Source organism: Dipteris shenzhenensis, chromosome 33 (assembly GCF_047967505.1).
Source record: "Dipteris shenzhenensis isolate YYH24624 ecotype China chromosome 33, Dip_SZ_1.0, whole genome shotgun sequence".
NCBI classification, from domain to species: Eukaryota; Viridiplantae; Streptophyta; class Polypodiopsida; order Gleicheniales; family Dipteridaceae; genus Dipteris; species Dipteris shenzhenensis.
Window position 1 is genome coordinate 1801828 of NC_141628.1, and position 19803 is coordinate 1821630.

A 19803-nucleotide genomic window follows, 5' to 3' on the forward strand; every position below is an offset into this window, starting at 1 on the left:
CAGCACACATGGCTACTGATCAAGCCCAAAACTTAGCAGGTATATATGCTGCCCAGATGGCAGCCATACCTCTAACCATGTTGCAGTCCCCTTTGTCATGATTATGTGCCCATGTGGCACTACGTTCTCGTGCCCACATGACACTCCCCTCACCCATACATTCGATATAGGTGACAAGCCCCTGTGATCTCCTCATATGGGGGCTACATGACACTCCCCTCACCCATACATTCGATATAGGTGACAAGCCCCTCTGATATCCTCATATGGGGGCTTACATAGGGAGTACTCTCCCTTCTACTCCAACAACAAAATATTGCATTTCTGCCACCAAGCTGGATGTCCCTGTAATGGCCCAGGGTTCCCGTTTGCATTTTTAAAATTGTATACTAAATCTTGACGTGTGGTGGTTACACAAGTTAAGACACAACACATCAGACGCGCTTCAGACACGGATGTAAGTGTGTTAAAAATAGGATACTTAAGACGCATCTTTTTATAATTACAAATATTTAATTAAAGATAATATAGAAGTTCACAAATATTCAGATTTTATTACTGGCACAGCCATAGCCACAAGCCGCCAGATATTAGTAATACATCGAATTAAAATTTAACACACGTCACATACTTTTAACTTGAGAGTCTAAGCAACTAGTGCACTAAATGTATACCTTTGTAAGACTAAAATATATCCAATCGTACAAATTCATATTTTTGTTGTTTTAAAGACCAAAATTCTACAACGAAAATATATGAGAAAACGAAAGAGAAGCAAAACGAAATCTTGAATGTATAGTGCACTATCGATTCAAGATTAGAATTAAGGGTTGTAGAGATTAAAGACCCTATTGCAAGTCACAACTCCCAATCGCAATTCCAAAATCTAAATAACAAGAGGGCTAGCCAGCAAGGCAGGTGGCCTCTTCCAAAATGAACATGAAATACTGATAGTCCAAAAAATCTATGATAGACAAATCATCATACGTATCATCACTGAAACATTAAGATGATAATTGAAATGAAAGTCTCAGGGCACATGTCAAGAGTGAGCCGTTTGTTGATTCACTCCTGACACCACCCCAACTCAAAACAAACCACAACTCAACTTTCCCATAATGGGAAACTTGCTAAGGAGAGGCATACATTTGGCGTCTCCCCTATTTTTATCTGGTAAGCCGATTCCGAATTGCACATAAATTCTGCAAGAAGAAAACCGTGAGGCAGAGAAGTTTTAAAGGCCAAAGTAACAACCAATAGTCAGTTAGCAGGCTACACCAAACTCCACACTGGTAATCACAGGTTACATGGAATGTCGTTCTCCCCATCATGCATTTCACCTAGTTGATCAATCCTAGAGATGATACAACAATATCCAGAAAAATATCATATTAAACCAGAAATTCGAATGTGTACAATATGAGCCAATGAGGAGAACCTAATTGTACATCGTTAACACAAAATCTAACATCCAGCCCTCGAATTACGTTTTAGTTGCTTTTAGAGCCTTGGTTACAGTCACTTGAGTGACGTGAAAAGTAACAGAGTTTCACAGACTAGCTATGAGAACCAAAAGTTCAGAGTTACACAAGTATGGTAGTGTACAAAAAAGATGGAACCAAGTACAGAACTACACAAGATAGATGATAGAATGTAGAGAACCGTTAATCTTTATGGCACACTAGGCATAAAACAAGCAGCATGCCACCGCTAGTCACATGGAACTACTATTAACACCTATACTATGCTCCGAAGTACTGAATAAAGTCCTCATCTGCAAAGTCTGGCATACCTCCTAGAGGACTTGAGCTATCCATGCACAAATCAAAGGGAGAGTTGAAGCTATACTCAGTTGGAAGGCCATCTGAATGAGGTTCAAAATGATGCTCAACAATCTTACTACAATCACTACTGAAGCCCTCTCTTTGCCAGACAACTGCATCCACTGTCTCTGCAGTCAGGCCAGTGGCAGCTTGATCTATTAGACCTTGCGCGAAAACAGAATGGCCATCTGGTACAGGCTCTGACACATCTCTGCCAGAGTTCTGTACACTGCGGGTGCCAGAACTTTGACCATCTGTCACACTCAAAGTTCCAACACCCAAGGTGTCAGCTTGCATGTGATTCCCATAGAAACTGGCAAACAGCTCATGCATGGGCTGGTTTCCTCCAACAGTAGTCTGCCCAGAGGTAGGAGTAGAAACACCAGTAGAACCCCTGTGAGAAGTGACTAATGGGTGGCCCCCAACCAATGACTGGAAGTACCCCTTGTCATTCCCAGCACTATACGAAGGTGGTTCAACTACCCCACCATAAGAAGAGACAAATGTACTTTGATCCATCCTTGGAGTTGCAGCTTCTTGTGATCTCAGTCTTAGAGGACAATTCGTCTGATGCATATTTCTATCATCGGATTCTATAGAGCTTTTTCCACCCTTGTGACATTGGCATTGCTCACCTGCCTTTAGTCTTTGCTGTGATATAGAAATATCTTCTACTGCCTTTCTCTTCCTCCAAACCCCAGAAACTTCTCCATCTTGAATCACATTTTCTTTTCTAGCCTTCAAAGCATCTAACTCTCTTTCCGAATGGCTCAGATTGTGAGAAGCATCTCCATTGACCGTTTCCATCTCATCATATTGAGAATCTTCGTCCCTTGGAGAATTGGCATTCGAAGGATCATCGAATACATCAACATCATATTCACTGGCACTGCTTGCAGTAAAGACCCCTGCATTTGCAGTTCCTGGAGTTCCAGCATTTGCTTCTAGATCTAGCTGACTCTGTTGCTGCGCCGCAATTTCTTCTTGATTTAATACTGCCAGCCAGGTTGCACTCTCTTTTGCTGTCATCTTATCTTGTAAACACTTTGACTGTCTCACTAGCTTTCGTATCTTTGCAATGTCCGGAGACATGTGCTTGATCACGGCTGTCAGGACACCAACCTTCCAGGCCTTTTTCAAATCATGAGGCTTTTTGTAAGGAGGAGGGCCCTGCCCCTTTGGTAACCCAACTTGCGGCCACCAGTCCTCATCCCCAGAAGGCCACCAGGGAGGGTGCATTCCCTTTTCTAAGGGATATCGCCTCTGTGGAGGGTCACAATGCTGCATCAAAGCAGACAGAAGGGATCCAAGTGTTGTATCCTGGAGCTCCTGAAGCGTATGAGGCGTTGGAGCCGCCACTGTACTTGCTGGCATTTTTCCTGGAGCCACATGTTCTGCCTGATATTTGGCAATAGCAGCTGGTCCATTCCTGTCAAATCTGACCTTCTCTTTCCACCATGCCCTGATATTATCAGAGGCCCCACTAACGGGCTTCCCTTTCTCAGGGATGATACCATAAACAAAGCCTTGTGCTTGACATACCTCCATCATCTTCAACATGTATTTTAAGATACCATCCTGAGCCCGTGACATCTTCTTCCGTCGTGCCTGCTCTTGTGACTGCTTTTGTTTGGGCTTCTCTATCTGATCCTTGACCTTCTGGCGTTCCTTGAGACGTCTCAACCGAATCCGGTCCTTCCACATCCGCTTCTCAAGCTCATCTGCATCTATCTCTTCGTCACTGACCTGATCTTCAGTCATCCCATCACCATCATTTTCACCCATTATGTCGCCAGCATCCAGATCCAGATGATGAGAGAAATCAGTATCCATCATGTGATCCATTGCCAAAAATGGATGTCAATTTGGTGAGGATGATTCTGGAATCTGCTTGCAAACTCTTCTTCCTTTATTGAGCCAAGTTTATAGAAGATATTAAACTACCATAATATCATTGACAGAGGGCCAACCTGCAACAGGAAAATTTTAAAGATTAGACATATAGACCTGATATTCTCATAACTTCACCAAAGAATCCTTCAGTTTGGAATTACAGGAAACTTTCCAAAGGCCTTACTTGGAAAAAGGAAGCATCTACAATTCAACCCAGCCCCATCTTAAAATAGCATACTGCTGAAGTCCCAGAAGAAGCATCAATAAGTACATTTAAAGCATTCCAGTTAGCAGATCGAAAGAACAAAACAAAGCACTACACTTTAACCTTGAACACACAATATTGAACAAAGTACTGACACCACGACTCCTTACTAAAACTGCACCCGGCCAAACACCACAAGCTAGAACAAAGGGTTGAAATGCTCATTTGATTTTGGAGCATCCCAGAACTATCCACGTATTGACTAAATCAGTTCATTTAGGTTTCATTATTTATCCAAATAGTGAAGTACAACATCTTCCCTTACAAATTTTCAGGAACGTATCAAACAATGTCCACTAGAGCATCTTACCTGTGATAGCAGCTTCCCAAACCATCCTCAAGGATACTTGCTTAACAGAACACGCTTCTCTCTTTTCACATTTCACTTGCGCCACTGGTCAACTCATCTCTTCAGTTGTTTAATAATGGGTTGAGGAGTATGCATTCGATAATACATGGATCCTGGGGAAAATGTTGAGTTCTAAAGCACCAAAAATAGATTATTTAGAAGGCTGCCAAAGAGAATAAATCACAACCATGTGTCACACTTCCGCTTCACAAACGCATGCTCTGACCTGTAATCTGTTTCTCCACCTGTGTGTCTCTCTGATTCAGAATTCACTCATGGGTCTTCAAGACATAATCTCCTCCCAGCCTATGGTGATCTGCTCACACTCACATAGGCATCAAGGAAAAATTGGTACCCACTCTAAGGAGCCTATTTTGATAATCTCCTATCTCCATGTGATGCATCGCCCCCACGATCCCCCAGAAGATTCATTGCTTAACGTGCTTCTTACCATGTGTCTACCACAAGTGTACTAACCTTATTAGCCCTCTTGAGTTCCACATTAAATTCTAGTCACTTCTTTGCCCCCACATGACTATCAAATCACCCCAAACAAAATATGCACGGAGGTCGATTAAACCTTCTAATCGTCTCGGAACCCATCACCAAAGACTTTGTCTTACAAATCCTAACCGTACTTATTCCCACACACATAACAACCCCCCATTTTATATTTATATACATTACAATGGTCTCTCTAAGACTTTGATGTCACCGATCCATCCAAGGTCCTATTACATTCTAACTAGAATGTACCATTCCTTACCTCATGCATCAGCATCCTCGATGATTAAATCTAGGAATGCTCTCGGTATCTGGTAAACGGATCCCCTGTAGCCTCATATAGGGGAAGTACATCAGCACCGTAGGTATCTTCCAATTTCAACCACTCATTTCTCTCCAGCCAAGACTCTTGCTAGCTTGCATGTTGTGTTCTCCTCTAGTACCTGTAATATGACAATTCCACCAATTAAGGAATCAGTCAGCTGCAAAGCATATCTTCAATAGTTCATGACTCAAGATGGTCCCCACTACTCATTCCCAACTTCGTCCTAAGTGTATCAAATATAGCAGTCCAAAAATGACTACTAAACCTCATCTCCCTATCTAATCTTATCAATTTTCGTCATTAGTGTATAGGATAAGGTAGTTTTATTGGAGATGCTCTAGTGTTTTAGCCCTCCATGTCATTTTAGATGTCGTAGTCTATACCCCATTCTTAGCATTGTCAAATTCTTTGTACTTCTAGGTAGTTTGATAGCAAATAAGAGATGACCCTGTATTTCATGGCTCTTTGCATCTCACAAATGACACTAATTTCTTCTTGGTTTGTTGTACTACCATCAAGGCATGTTCACCCTAACAGTCACCATGCCTTAATTCACAGTCGTGGAAGAGAGACCAATCCTCCTCCCAACCTTTTGGCTCAAAATTTTTGTATCATGAATTTGGTAATACGTAGGACTATGCAACATGTAAGTGAGCACATATAATCAGACATACGTCATGCATCAAATAGGAGGCTTCATGTTTTAGTAGGGCAATGGCACTAGTGGCTACCCAAACATCGATGGCATGCTATCTCATGGTCTGCGGGCATATTGTGCTATATCTGATGACATTAGGAATAAGATGTCATTTTATCATTATGTGAGCCTTATGAGGATTGATTCTCAGAGTGTTGGAGGGGATCAATCCAAAAAAAACAAACCCGCTACTTGCAAGGCTATGGCTTATGTGGATGAAAATAGGACTTTTAGAAAATTCAGACATCTTAGTAAGATGGTCAACCACCACAAGGATACAACCATATCCTCCTTATGTCTATTCAGATTAACTATAAAATCCACCCATTCTACCTACTTGATACAAAAGACATCATGTGACAACAAATGCTCTTTCATTTGTTTGATGATATTTCTAATGGCTACAAAAGACCAGGTGACGTCACCCATTCTACCTTCCTTGATACAAAAAACATCATGTGACATACTTATGAATATGTTTTTTCATCTTTGGCCAAAAGAAATCACGTTCTACAAGCTCATATGTCTTCTCGACACCTAGATGTCCCACACAGGGGGAGTGAAACTATCATGGCACTGATGGATGATATTCTACTAGAGATCATTCTCATTAGGTACTACTACCTTGCCATTTTTTAAGCATACCATCATCTATGGTATATCTTGCATATGTATAGCCTCCCCTAGATGCCAAGTCACTATAACCCAATTTTTATTACAACAGCCTTGGCCAAACACTCTAGACATACGAGTCCACTTTTTGAGTTTCTTTAATCTCAGTCATTAGTGCACAATTGTCCAGGATCAGCATCCTTGCAACAGCCGCCGTCAAGTACACACACTCGCGCGCAATACGTCACTGCCATAGCCTGCAGGCCAGCCTCTTGCTCTGATACCATGTTGAAAAGCCACCAGTTGCTGCCACATGGCAGCAACGGAAGTGCCGAGTATGCCTGCAGCCACACATACCCTCTCCAAGTCCAAAAAGAGCTGGCAGGACATTGTAGAGGGGTTTCACCACCATATTATATTCATCTGTCCAAAAACCACCTAATGCTATTTCAAATCTCTCCTTTTCTTAATGTATGTATGTATGGATGGATGGATGGATGTTATGCTCTAGCCGAGATAGCATGACCTCGGATAGATCAGTGGGCATTTTCTCTTAGATGACCAACTTTTGTAATAGTTAATGTGCGTAATTAAATGGTCAAGAGAAGTAACTGCCAAGGTCCTAGGTGAGGGCGTAATGGCATTGACTAGGTAGTTCTAATAGGGCTAGGGCCTAGGTGCATCTAAATGTGCAAATTGCCAAGGGGCAATTGTTTTTAAAGGAACTCCAAGAGAGGGGTGAAAAAGGATGCATCTAAGTAAGGGCCTAAAATGAAGACATGTGGCCAGGAACTATCTAGGGAATTGTGGGTCTCAGGGATAAGGATGAAGGAATTAACGATGGGAATAACGAATAATCACGCATCAGGTCCCTGAGAGTTGGCTGGGAGGAAAATAAAGAAAGCCATCGCCCGTGATAAGAAGCAAGGAAGAGTGAAGTAGAAGTAGCGTAAGTCTAGAGTTTTTCGCATGAGCAGCGATGAGAAGAAGATGTAGCGTTACATTTGGTATCAGAGCAAAGAGTTCGACGGACAGTAGACGACTGGCGTGGGTAAGGTGCTGATCACCGTGAGGCGTTGTGCGGTGGCTTGGAAGAAGAGTCGGTTTCACGATCGATGAAGCAAGTGATCTGCGCCAGGACAGGGTCAGATGTGACGCAGTGTTGGCGACGGGGTTTTTGGGCTTGAAATCGGGATAGTGAGCAGAATTGTGACGTGCCTGATTCAAATTGATGCCCGTAACCCATTGAATCGGTCTGTTCCGCTCCTCAAGTGTGGGCTGGTTGCAAGGCTTCAGCCTTGGTGACTATACCGGTCCATAATTGGCGTTGTGGCCTAGCCTTCGTAAGGCGGTTGGCTGGTCGTGAAAACATGTGCGTAGAGAAACGACGACGAGTAGCAAAGACACAGCAACGCAAAGAAGCACCGAAATGCACAACCACCCCATCACCGGATATACACCACAACCGCAAAGCGACTAGACGAGAAGCGGGAGAGGTGCAACTCCACTACGACCAATTGAGAAGCAAACGCAGCAATGGACGAATGGGAGCAGCAACGGAAGTTTGCAGCAGGAAAGACGTTCCAATCGCGCACCAACGAACAAATGGACCGACGAGCTCAGCACCAATAAACGAATGATACGTAGCATATTCAATGCACCAAAATCGAAGGGCAACCAAATAACGCCATCACTGGTAGTGCAGTTGCATTTCAAACCGGCACGCTGCAGATTCGCAGCCATGCACAAAAGCTCTTTTCAAAGGGAGCGAGTCCCGGGAGATCTTAGCTGAGAGCAGGATAGCGGAGCAGGAGGCGGACTTGAATCCAGGAAGCATCTTGTCTTTCGAAAAATTCTGAGTAGCAGTTAATTCGTTCTTACAGCAGGGACTGTTGTTTATCTTTTTTGTGTATAAGAAAAAGGGGGAAATCCATCATATTTATTATAAAAAAAAAACCCATCTTCCACTGTGAACTTATGGAAGCAGAAGGGCAGGATTCAAGGGTGAATCCTAGTGACTCTAGAGTACAATCTACCCAACAGATGTCACATCAGGCAGCACCTACATTGATTGGTAGGATTTCAATATTAGAGCATAACAATGGATGGATGGATGGATGGATAGGCACAGACAATTATTGCAGTATTCTCAAGAGTAGAAACAGTAAATATATATTGTTCCAAAGATGGGCCAAAACCATGTACAAAGGTGTGCACAGTGTTCCACCATCTCATCGAGGAGCAAGATGCTTCCTAGATGTGGACTCGTCACCACAATATTGCTCTCATGCCTCCTCATGGCACCTTCAAAACACTATCAGCCTGTGCACACTCCTAGAGCTTAACTGGGCTCATAGTGATGCCCTGTATAAATTTTGGGACCTGTTGTAGGTGTTTCTAGACCTCCCTGCTGTGTAGGCAGCACAATCTGAGGCACCAAAATCCCAAAACCTGAATGAATGACCTGCCCCCTGGGCTTCTTTATATAGGGCTGGAATGCCCGCTTTGGTTGTCCTTGCATGGTCTTCCCTACTCCAGGTTCCTGCTGCATCTATCACAGTCTTCGGTAAAGCCTTCTAACAGCATCCTTTGCTGTCCATGCTGCCCACATCACAGCTTGCATGCTACCCATGTGGCAGCCCTGCATGCCATCCCAGATCTGCCCCCGTGGCAGTCACTTTCTTTGCCCATGTGGCATTTGTTGGAAAGATCACCTCCCCATATGAGGAGAGCATGGGGGGGGTGAACCTACAGATTGAGAGATTGACACATGAGCAGCAGCATGGCTACCATATGGGCAAGAATCAAAGAGAGAGATGGCGCAACTGGAGACACCTGCATGACGGGCCAAGTGGAGAGGGTAGTGGGGAGGATCAAAGCCTGCAAACAGGCCCTCAATATGGCGACACATGGCGGGTGACATCAGCGAAGGTACGGCTGCAGTACGGCAGCATGACGGAGCTGTTGGAGCAGGTTTTGAAGGCTGGGAACAGGCCTGAGCAAGGGCAGGACCAGCAGGACAGAAGGGGCAGAGGTGGAGGCTATGGTGAGCCAGCCACCTGGCCATAGATATGCCCAAGAAGAAAACCGACCAGCATTCGGCCATTAGAGGCTGCTGGGTTGGTAGGTTTTCCCAGCCCCTTGGGGGCCTATAAAAGGAGGGCCTCCAGCCCTCATTCATCATCACTTGGAGCAGCCTTTGAGGAGCAGAAAGAAGCAGCACCAGCAGCAGCAGTTGGGCCTCATCTTGGAGGTGAACCTGGCTGGAGACCTGTAGACTTAGCTCACTTAGAGGGCTGCCCACCTAGGCTGGTTTGCAGACAGCAAGGTGGAAGAGATCTGGACGGAAAGTCTACTTACGCTCGAGGTGGAGCACGTGGGCTCGAGTCTAGAGATAGCAGGCAGATAGGAGGACGACCTTGTGGTAAGATCAGAGGACCACACCTTGGTAGGACTCTGGATCAATCTCATTTGTATTGTGTCCATAGCTTTGGACGAAAATATATTATTTTAGTGGTTTCTCTATCTGGCTGGTTCATTGTCTCTATTTGGCTGGTGGTTTCTCTATCTGGCTGGTTCAGTGTACCCTCTGTTGGTCATTTCTAACATGGTATCAAAGCCCAAGTAGGAGGCTCACAGGTGTGGGAGCCTTAAGGCAAGGACCTTGCTGAAGGACGACCCTGATTCAAAAGCTCTTTGGAATCGACTTCCACGCCTAGAGGACAGTGCCCTTGCGAGAAAGAGGGTCACTCAAGTTCAGTCAGGTGCGTTCAGAGTTCTGGTCTACTGAAGGTTGAGTTTGTTCGACTTTGCTGTGTGGTTTAGCATCAAAGATGTCGACCTCTTCAGCCCCTGCTCTCCCTTCCTCCTCCCCCAGATTTCTTTCTTTCACTATCCCTAACTTTGGAGAGTCTGGGAAACTGGATGGGTCAATTTACTCGATCTGGAAGGTGAAGATCCGGAGCCATTTAGTGGCTCGGAAGCTGTGGAAATTGACAATGGGAGTGGAGGCGAAGCCGGAGGATATGGTGGACAGACAGGGGAAGATACTCATGGTAGTAGACGAAGAGGAGCTCGAAGCTTGGAAAGACAGAGATGCCCATGCCCTGGCATTGATCATAGGGACTACGGCGGACTCCGTGCTGCCTCACATCCAGATGGCCGAGACATCAGTAGAGGCGTGGATCACTCTGAAGGATCTGTACGAGATAGACAACACATCCCAGATCTTGCTTCTTCAGTATTAGCTCTACAATCTTGATATGGATGAGGAAGATTCGGTACATGACCACTTGACGAAGGTCAAGGTGGCAAGGAATCAACTGGCATCAGTTACTTAGAAGGTGGAGTTGTGCCCTTTGGCCTTGATGGTACTAAGCAGGCTACCTCGGAGTTTCAAAAGCTTTGTTAAGACTGTGACAAAAGGACAGAGAACAAAACTTCTGACTTTTTGAAGATGCTAAACGAAGAGAGAGAGTGTGTGTGCAGTACAGGACGAGTCGAAGAAGAAGTCACATCAACTTAGATAGATAAGGTTCCTAAACACAAGTACAAAGTACTTGTATCTAGGCCTAGGACTAAGTGTCCTAGGTGTCACATAGGACTAAGTGTCCTACGTGGCATAGTAAGCACTAACACAATAAGTGCCTACACTTATGCCTACAAGGCACATACCATGGCCTATAGGGCATCACTAGAACCACCAATACAAACCCCCCTCCATGGGATGGGCTGAAGTACTCTGGAAACGTCTCAGAATACTTTGTAGTTTCTGGTCATGGTGGCACATGTTCATCCAAAAGGATATAGCCACCTATGAATGTACAAGGAATGTCAGATCATGTAACAAAGGGAACCAAGTGTAAATCCTGTCGGAAGACTTTGAACTTGGGACGAGGAAGTGCCTTTGTAAACATATCTGCGATGTTGTCCTCTGTGGGAAGATAGGACAACTCTATGTCGCCTGCTGACAACCGCTCCCGAACATAATGATAGTGAACTTCAATATGCTTGGTACGCGCATGAAACACTGGGTTACGCGCAATGGCCAAAGCACTCTGGCTGTCAGTGTAGACAATAGTGAAGAATGTCTGGCAAATACCAAGATCTGTAAGTAACTGTCGAAGCCAAACACACTCTACTGTAGCGGTGAAAGCTGCCCTGTACTCAGCCTCACAACTAGACATCGCAACTGTCGGTTGCTTCTTGCTGAGCCAAGAAATACATGAATTGCCAAGCAAAAAACAATTGCCAGTATGTGACACTCTGGTGTCGGAACATCCTGCCCAGTCACTATCCGTGTAAGCATGCATGGTAAGTGAACCCTGATCACCATAGAAGAGGGCTAAATCCTGAGTGCCTCTGAGATATCTGAAGACTCTCTTCACTGCCTGCCAATGCTATGAACTGGGCATGTGCATGAATCTGCTGAGCTGAGATACTGCATACTGCAAGTCAGCTCTGGTGTGACATAAATAAATAAGGCATCCAACAACCTGCTGATAAAGAGTGATATCACATGGTGAGCTCCCATCATGAGCTGAGAATTTGAAGCCAGGGTCCACTGGAGTAGAGATTGGCTTGCAATCCTCAAACTGAAAACGATCAAGGAGCTGTCCAATATACTTGGACTGAGACATCATGATACCCCCCTCAACATGAGCAAACTGAATGCCCAAGCTGTCCCATGTCTGACATGTCAAAAATCTGCTGCAAGTCAGCCTTGAAAGCTGCAATTTGCTGAGTATCTGGGCCCGTGAGAAGCATATCATCCACATATAAAATCAGCACTAAAAAATCAGATCCACTCCCGTTAGCTCTACTTTGCTCTTCTTGCAAAAGCAAAGTAACAAGCTGATCAAAAGAATAGTGGTCTGGATTACCCATGGCCACTAATCGAAGGGTTGTAGCAAACCCTTGATATGTATCTGGTAGTCCATTCAATGTAGTACTGACAAGCTGTGAATTGGGCACCACTTCATCAATGTTGGCAAGCTGTTCCATGAGGTCCTTGACCTTTGTCAAATATGCATCCATTGACTCACCTTCATTCATATTCACTTCCTGTAATTGCCTTCTCAAATATGCAACACGAGCTTCATTGCGAATCTGATATAGAGAAGCCAATTTATCCCAAGCATCCTTTGCTGTCCTGCAAGAACGGATGTGTGGAATAATGATTCTCTTGCATGACAAAGCAATGCATGAATGTGCATTTGCATCTCTTGCATCCCATCTAGACTGTTCTTGAGTTGGAAGAGCAACAGCAGGAGTGCTAGAGGAAGAGGCATAAGGAGAAGTACCACCTGCAGAAGGTGCAGCAGTAGAAACAACCACTGAAGGATTGGCTGGCCTCAGATCAGCCCCAGAAACAATTTTCCACAAATGCTTTGCAACGAGAATATGTTTCATGAGATAAGACCACATCGGATAGTTGGTGCCATCCAACTTATCATCTTCACGAAGAACTCCAAATAAATCTTGATTGTTCCCAGCCATAGCAACTGTGATTAAAAGAAACCAAAAGCCTCAAGGCTATCACTGCAATAAGCTGGCTGTCCCAAAAATGACAGCAAATATCTGCAAATTTCTGACCCAAATCAAAGGGCAAATGCAAATCTGACCCAAATGTGACTGTGACAGGCAATGTTCACTGCAAAAACAGCAAATTTGGCAAAAGCCCCAAATTTATTGAGGGCAAATAAGCCAAAAAGAGGGCAAATTCAGAAAAGCCCCAAATCTTGCTGAAATTTCGCAAATGTGACCCAATGTATGCAAATCTGACTCAATGTCCTGCAAGTGTAACTGAATGTCCTGCAATCTGATTTAATGTACTGCAATCTGATGCAAAAACAGCAAATTTGGCAAAAGCCCCAAATTTATTTAGGGCAAATAGGCCAAAAAGAGGGCAAATGTGTGAAAGCCCCAAATTTTGTAATGTCCTGCAAAAGCCCCAAATTGCAAATGTAGATACCACTGAAAGTAAATTCGCACTTCGAAATTGTACAAAACACTCGGAGCAGGTACAAGCTGTACGGTCAGCTGTTCTCAAAGTACACGTGTACGGAATGCAGGTACAAGTCGTACGACGGCTGATCTGCAGGTGAACGTACGGAGCAGATGAACCTGTACAAAGCAGGTACGGTCCGAGTACACTTGTACGGAGAAGAGCGTACGGCTGTCGCAGATACTTATTCCGTACGGCGATGCGCAGGTATACGGCGACGGGCAGTACGGTGTACGGCGGCGGGCAGTACGGTGACGCGCAGTTATACGACGACGTGCGGTACGGTACGACGATGCACAGTACGTAGCAGAACCGTACGGTTGTACGATGCGAATACCACTGAAGGTACGGTTGTACGGCCGTACGTTGTACGACGATGCAACGTGCAAGTACAACGCAGGTACCACTAAAGGTACGACGGAGCAAATAGCGATGAAGAGCCTCGAACCAGATCTGGGAGAGTGTCGACCAGCAGGGCAGAAAACTCTCCAATGAGCAATGGAGTACTCGGGGCTGAGGAGAGCTGGAAGGCTAGAGCAATACCTGCTCTGATACCACTGAAGATGCTAAACGAAGAGAGAGAGAGAGTGTGTGTGCAGTACAGGACGAGTCGAAGAAGAAGTCACGTCAACTTAGATAAGGTTCCTAAACACAAGTACAAAGTACTTGTATCTAGGCCTAGGACTAAGTGTCCTAGGTGTCACATAGGACTAAGTGTCCTACGTGGCATAGTAAGCACTAACACAATAAGTGCCTACACTTATGCCTACAAGGCACATACCATGGCCTATAGGGCATCACTAGAACCACCAAAAGATGGCCTATACTTTTGAGGAATTGAATCCATTGCTACTACAAGAAGAAGCTAGGGAGAAGCTCTACAACGATAAAGATGACAAGGCATTGTTGGCGAAGGACTACGCTAGCAAAGGAAAGGGCAAGCCTAACGGTGGCAAGTCCAAGAAAGACCAGTGAGGACACTTCCAAGAGGAATCAGAGGAAGAAGTGCTTCTGCTATGACACACCAGGCTATTTTGCGAAGGACTGCAAAAAGAAGAAGGCGGATCAGAAATACAAAAGGAAGGAGTCCGCCGACTCAGATCCAGAGGGTGATACAAAGGCCAACGCAAATGTGGTAATCAAAGAGTTGTTCCTGGTGACATCTCCGTGTGTTACTGAGGTCAGATACGCCAACCTAGAAACCACAGTGATAATGTCTGACATTGAGATGTGGGTCGACGAGGAGTCAGAGACTTTTGTGAAGGTGAAGGACAGCATGGAGTGCTTGGTATCTTCGAGGTGCGTGGCTGTTGATACTGACACGAGGATGGATTCCATGGAGTGCCCTAGGGTCTCATGTTCAGATGGACGATGTAGTTCAGAAGGGGATAGTACAGGATTACACAGGCTATTGGTATGTGCCTCGATGAGGTGCATGGTTTGCTTTCAGAGCAAGCACACATGCAGTACGACGATCTGGTATGTACTTGATGTTCTTCATTTGAACCTTTACACCATGATGTGGAGAGACTCTGCTCTTCATTTGTCTCAGGTAATTCAAGATTGGAAGGAAGTGGCCTTCTTCGAAGGCAGAAGGGGAAGTATGGGTGCTTCTTCAAATCTCGGACACAGATTGATGGAAGGTGATGGACAAGGTGTACTGAAGCCAAAAGAGTACCTGCTTGAGAGCTCAGCGAGAGTTCGTGGTCCAGGTTATCTGGAGATACACATTTGTTACGGACCTTGCCAAAGGAAGGACAGGTTGAGTCAGACTCTCAAAGCATAGTGCCTGGAAGACTCCAAGTTGTTCACTCATTATGAGGAGGAAAACTGGAAGATCGTGGCGATTGGATTGCTCGAGTTCGAAGGCAAGAACGTGACTGAAGGTGGTGCCAGGAGGTGCTACCAGAGATGGACCTGTGTACTAGGATGGTGTGCGGAAGCGGAACCAGACCTGGTGGAGCAGGTGCCACTAGATGAAAAGCCAGGAAAAGATTTCGACATCGAAGTGTTCCAGAGGACTATGACCATGGAGTTACTGGAGCATCGTCATCGACGTGTTGGCATTGGGCCGAGATGTGTCGGTGAGAGGGGGTGTTGGAAAGGTCACCTCCCCATCTATAAGCCCCCATATCAAGAGAGCATGGGGGGGGTGAACCTAGGGTTTGAGAGACTGACACATGAGCAGCAGCATGGCTGCCATGTGGGCAAGAATCAAAGAAAGAGATGGCGCAACTAGAGGCGCCTGCATGACCGACCAAGTGGAGAGGGTAGTGGGCAGGATTATAGCCTGCAAACAGGCCCTGAATATGGCAACACATGGCGACTGACATCAGCGAAGGTACGGCAGCATGACGGAGCTGTCTTGGAGCAGGTTCTGAGGGCTGGAAACAGGCCTGAGCAAGGAAGGACCAGCAGGACAGAAGGGGCAGAGGTGGAGGCTATGGTGGGCCAGCCACCTGGCCATAGATATGCCCAAGGGTAGGGCCCAATGGAGGCTGCCCTTGGGGCCAGGCAGCAGCCCAAAAGAGCCCAGCAACAGCCCTTATATAGGGCGGTAAAGTCAGCCCAGGAGGGGCCAGAAAAGTCAGCCAGGGGGAGGAAGAAAACCGACCAGCAGTCGGCCATTAGAGGCTGCTGGGTCGGTAGGTTTTACCAGCCCCTTGGGGGCCTATAAAAGGAGGGCCTCCAGCCCTCATTCATCATCACTTGGAGCAGCTTTTGAGGAGCAGAAAGCAGTAGCACCAGCAGTAGCAGTTGGGCCTCATCCTGGAGGTGAACCTGGCTGGAGACCTGCAGAATTAGCTCACTCAGAGGGCTGCCCACCTAGGCTGGTTTGCAGACAGCAAGGTGGAAGAGATCTGGATGGAAAGTCTACTTACGCTCGAGGTGGAGCACGCAGGCTCGAGTCTAGAGATAACCGGAAGTAGGAGAAGGACCTTGTGGTAAGATCAGAGGACCACACCTTGGTGGGACTCTGGATCTAGCTCTTTTGTATTTAGCTTTGGACAGAAATATATTATTTTGGTGGTTTCTCTATCTAGCTGGTTCATTGTCTATTGATGACTCTGCACACCTATGCTATGCACATAAGTTTAAGAAATTTGTGATTCCACACCCCACACCACACTGTGTGAGCTCCTGGGCAATTCTATCAGTCTTCCGCTGTGCATACCCTCTGCTGGTCATTTCTAGCAGCATTTCTCCTAGGCTCCTATCTACCTCCCATATGTCCTTATTCGAGGGCTCACAAGTGGGAAAGTGACCCTGATCCAGCTTCTCCACGTAGTCTTGGATGCACAGCTCCAACTATGTGACCCTTTGGTCCCACACCTCCGTTGGACTCCCATCTGCCATCCAAACTGTATAGGTAGGCGTAGTCAGATAGGCTGGCTTTCAACGTCAATCTTTTTACCAGTTTGGGATTGATAACATTGTGGACATTGAGTCGAACAATACGACGATGTTGTGGTTGGCACTTGCCCCTTCATCTTTATTAATTCCACTTCAGTAAAATCTGAATATCCTGTTGCTATAAGTTTCGATAGGATATTATCAATCAAAAACACAAACCTTCTTTCTTTCGTGTGCTCAAGAGTCAAAGAAGATTTCGACCAAGCCTAGCTGCCATAGGGGATACTTTCCTTTTCACCCCTATGGTGGTACTTGGGTGAATCACTATCAATTATCCTAGCTTGCTTGGCTTGATTACTAGTTTGCTATACTGTACCTTTCCTGACAATCTTTCTCTAGAAAGTCGGTTTCTCTAGGAGCTCATACCAAGCTCCAAAACATGCAAAACCAAATAATTCAATGCAATCACTATTGTGTCATCATAATTCATTGCAATTGCTATTGCATCTTGCCCCTTGCATCCTCATAATTTAGTGCAATCGCTATTGCATCATCGAGCGTGTTGATTTTGATTCTATCATTCAAGCCAAATATGTAGTCTTTGATTTGAACAAACACCGGTAAAGTTTCAAGGAACTTCATACCTATCTCTCAAAATTTATCGTACATTCAGATACTAATAAGTTCCTCTGCCTTAGATATCTATATTCGTCCCATGGTCTAGAAGCTTCATCAGGTGGCAAAAAAAGTTTTCATAACTCCAATTTACAATTCTCCCATGTAACAAGAGCTACACCATCCTTTTCTTGTTAAATCCACCATCTATCTGCCGCCTCCATAAACATATGCATGGATTCACGAATCATCATTATATCATTGTGAACTTCACACATGATGAATGCTTCATCCTTGTAATATGTGGAGACTAGCTATGCGGAAATTATAAAGAGCTCAAACATGAAAGACCCTAAAGATCTACCTAACTATAGTACACTGCTTTATTTATACATGATTGCCAAATCGGTATACAAGATGAGACCACTCCCCTAACTGCAACATGCGGGAGAGGGAGCTCTGCTGCAGAACTAGGACACCCAACCTCGCCCTAGAAGCTGGATCCTGAAATGAGGGAGAAACCCCCTTTATATAGGGGCTGGAAGGGCCTCTTTTGGCTGGGCCAACCAGCCCTAATTAGCCGACCAGCCAGTCGGCTGTTGGCTAGGCTGGTCGGACTGTTTGATCAGCCCTAGGGGCCGACCTAGAGGGGGTTGAGACTGCCTATAAAAAGCGCCTCTGTTGGAATGGTCACCTCCCCATCTGTAAGCCCCCATATGAGGAGAGCGTGGGGGAGGGAGATCTAGGGCAGAAGATGCCCAGAGAAGAGAGAGGGAGGGGGCTGCCACATGAGCAGCACCTCACAGCCAATAGAGGAGGATCCCTAAAGGAACAGTAGGGGACAGCAGCATCTCTAAGTATGGGTGATGACGCGTGGCTGTGCGGGAGTGTGCAGATCCTTGGAGGCGTGATGACATCAGCAGGGTGTGCGGACCTGTACGGCTGCATGGCGGGGGTCTGTGGGCAGGTATGAAGCCTGCAAGAGCATCTCCAGCAGCAACAAAAGGGCAGCCTAGCAGTAGCCCAAAAAGGGCCTGGCTAGGGCCCTTATATAGGGTCTGAAGAAAAGCCCCAACCAGGTTGGTTTTACAGACTAGGGGGGGCAGACTGGTCGACCCAAACAGACCAGCCAGTCGTCCCATTTAGGGCTCGCTGGTCCGTTGGTTCAAGGGGGCCTTGAGCCCTATAAAAGGAGAGGCCCTGAGCCTCATTTCACATCCAACTATCCAGCAAGAACAGGAGCAGACAGGAGCAGCCAGAAGCCACTCCCTTGGGCCTCACACTGGGGGTGAAGGAGAGTGGAAGGTGTGCTGCAGACTGAGTTCCCTAGAGGCTAGACCTTGGCTGTCTTCTAGGGCAGTGTTGTGATCATCATATTCTCTGGAGCAGCAGATTTACAGCAGACAAGAGCAGCAAATAGGGCTTCCTTGGGCCTTTTCCCAAGAGGTGAAGGAGACCTAAAGAGGGCTGCAGACTAAGCTAGTAAGTGCTGCCTACCTAGGCTGATCTACAGGCAGTAAGGTAGAGAGAACCATTCTGGACAGAAAGTCTACAGACACCCGAGGTGGAGCACGCGGGCTCGAGTTTAGAGATAGCCAGTAGATAGGAGAAGTACCTTGTAAGATCAGAGGATTACACCATTGGTGGGACTCTAGATCTCTCTCTTTTGTATTGTGTCCATAGCTTTGGATGGAAATATATTATTTTGGTGGTTTCTCTATCTGGCTAGTTCATTGTCTATTGATGAGTCTGCACATCTATTTTATGCGCGTAAGTTAAGAAGTTTGTGATTCCACACCCCACACGCACACTATGTGAGCTCCTGGGCATTACTATCAGTCTTCCGCTGTGCATACCCTCTGTTGGGTCATTTCTAACTGTAGGATCGATAGGCAAAGAGAGAGTGCAGGTAGCAAAGAGTCGATAGAGTCTGTCACATCAAAACTAGGATAATGAAAAATACAAGTACAAGGTACTTGTACCTAGACCTAGGACTAAGTGTCCTAGGTGTCACATAGGACTAAGTGTCCTATGTGGCCTAAAAGGCACTAACACTACAAGTGCCTACATTTATGCCTACAAGGCACATACCATGGCCTATAGGGCATCACTAGAACCACCAGAACATGGCCTACAAACCCCCCTCCATGGGATGAGCTGAAGTACTCTGGAAACGTCTCAGAATACCTGGTATTTTCTGGTCATGGTGGCACATGTTCATCCAAAAGGATATAGCCACCTATGAATGTACAAGGGATGTCAGATCATGTAACAAAGGGAACCAAGTGTAAAGCCTGTCGAAAGACTTCGAACTTGGGACAAGGAAGTGCCTTTGTAAACATATCTGCTATGTTGTCCTA

The 19803-nt window shown here is 45.7% G+C and overlaps 1 protein-coding gene across 8 annotated transcripts in view; it reads right to left on the bottom strand.

Annotated features, from left to right (window-relative positions):
• Nucleotides 1-1432: 1432 nt before the first annotated feature.
• LOC147879531 (ETHYLENE INSENSITIVE 3-like 3 protein) overlaps nt 1433-19803 on the bottom strand; it is a 57195-nt gene continuing 38824 nt past the window's right edge. The window contains exons 2-6 of one of the 8 annotated variants that reach the window (XM_087371501.1): nt 5097-5277; nt 4557-4646; nt 4292-4462; nt 3901-3956; nt 1433-3793 (exon numbers count right to left, since the gene is read on the bottom strand). In XM_087371501.1, coding sequence (XP_087227627.1) covers nt 1743-3668 — 1926 coding nt within the window. In that variant the 5' untranslated portion in view covers nt 3669-3793; nt 3901-3956; nt 4292-4462; nt 4557-4646; nt 5097-5277 and the 3' untranslated portion in view covers nt 1433-1742. The other 7 variants (XM_087371503.1, XM_087371499.1, XM_087371500.1 and 4 more) reach the window with 7 other exon arrangements.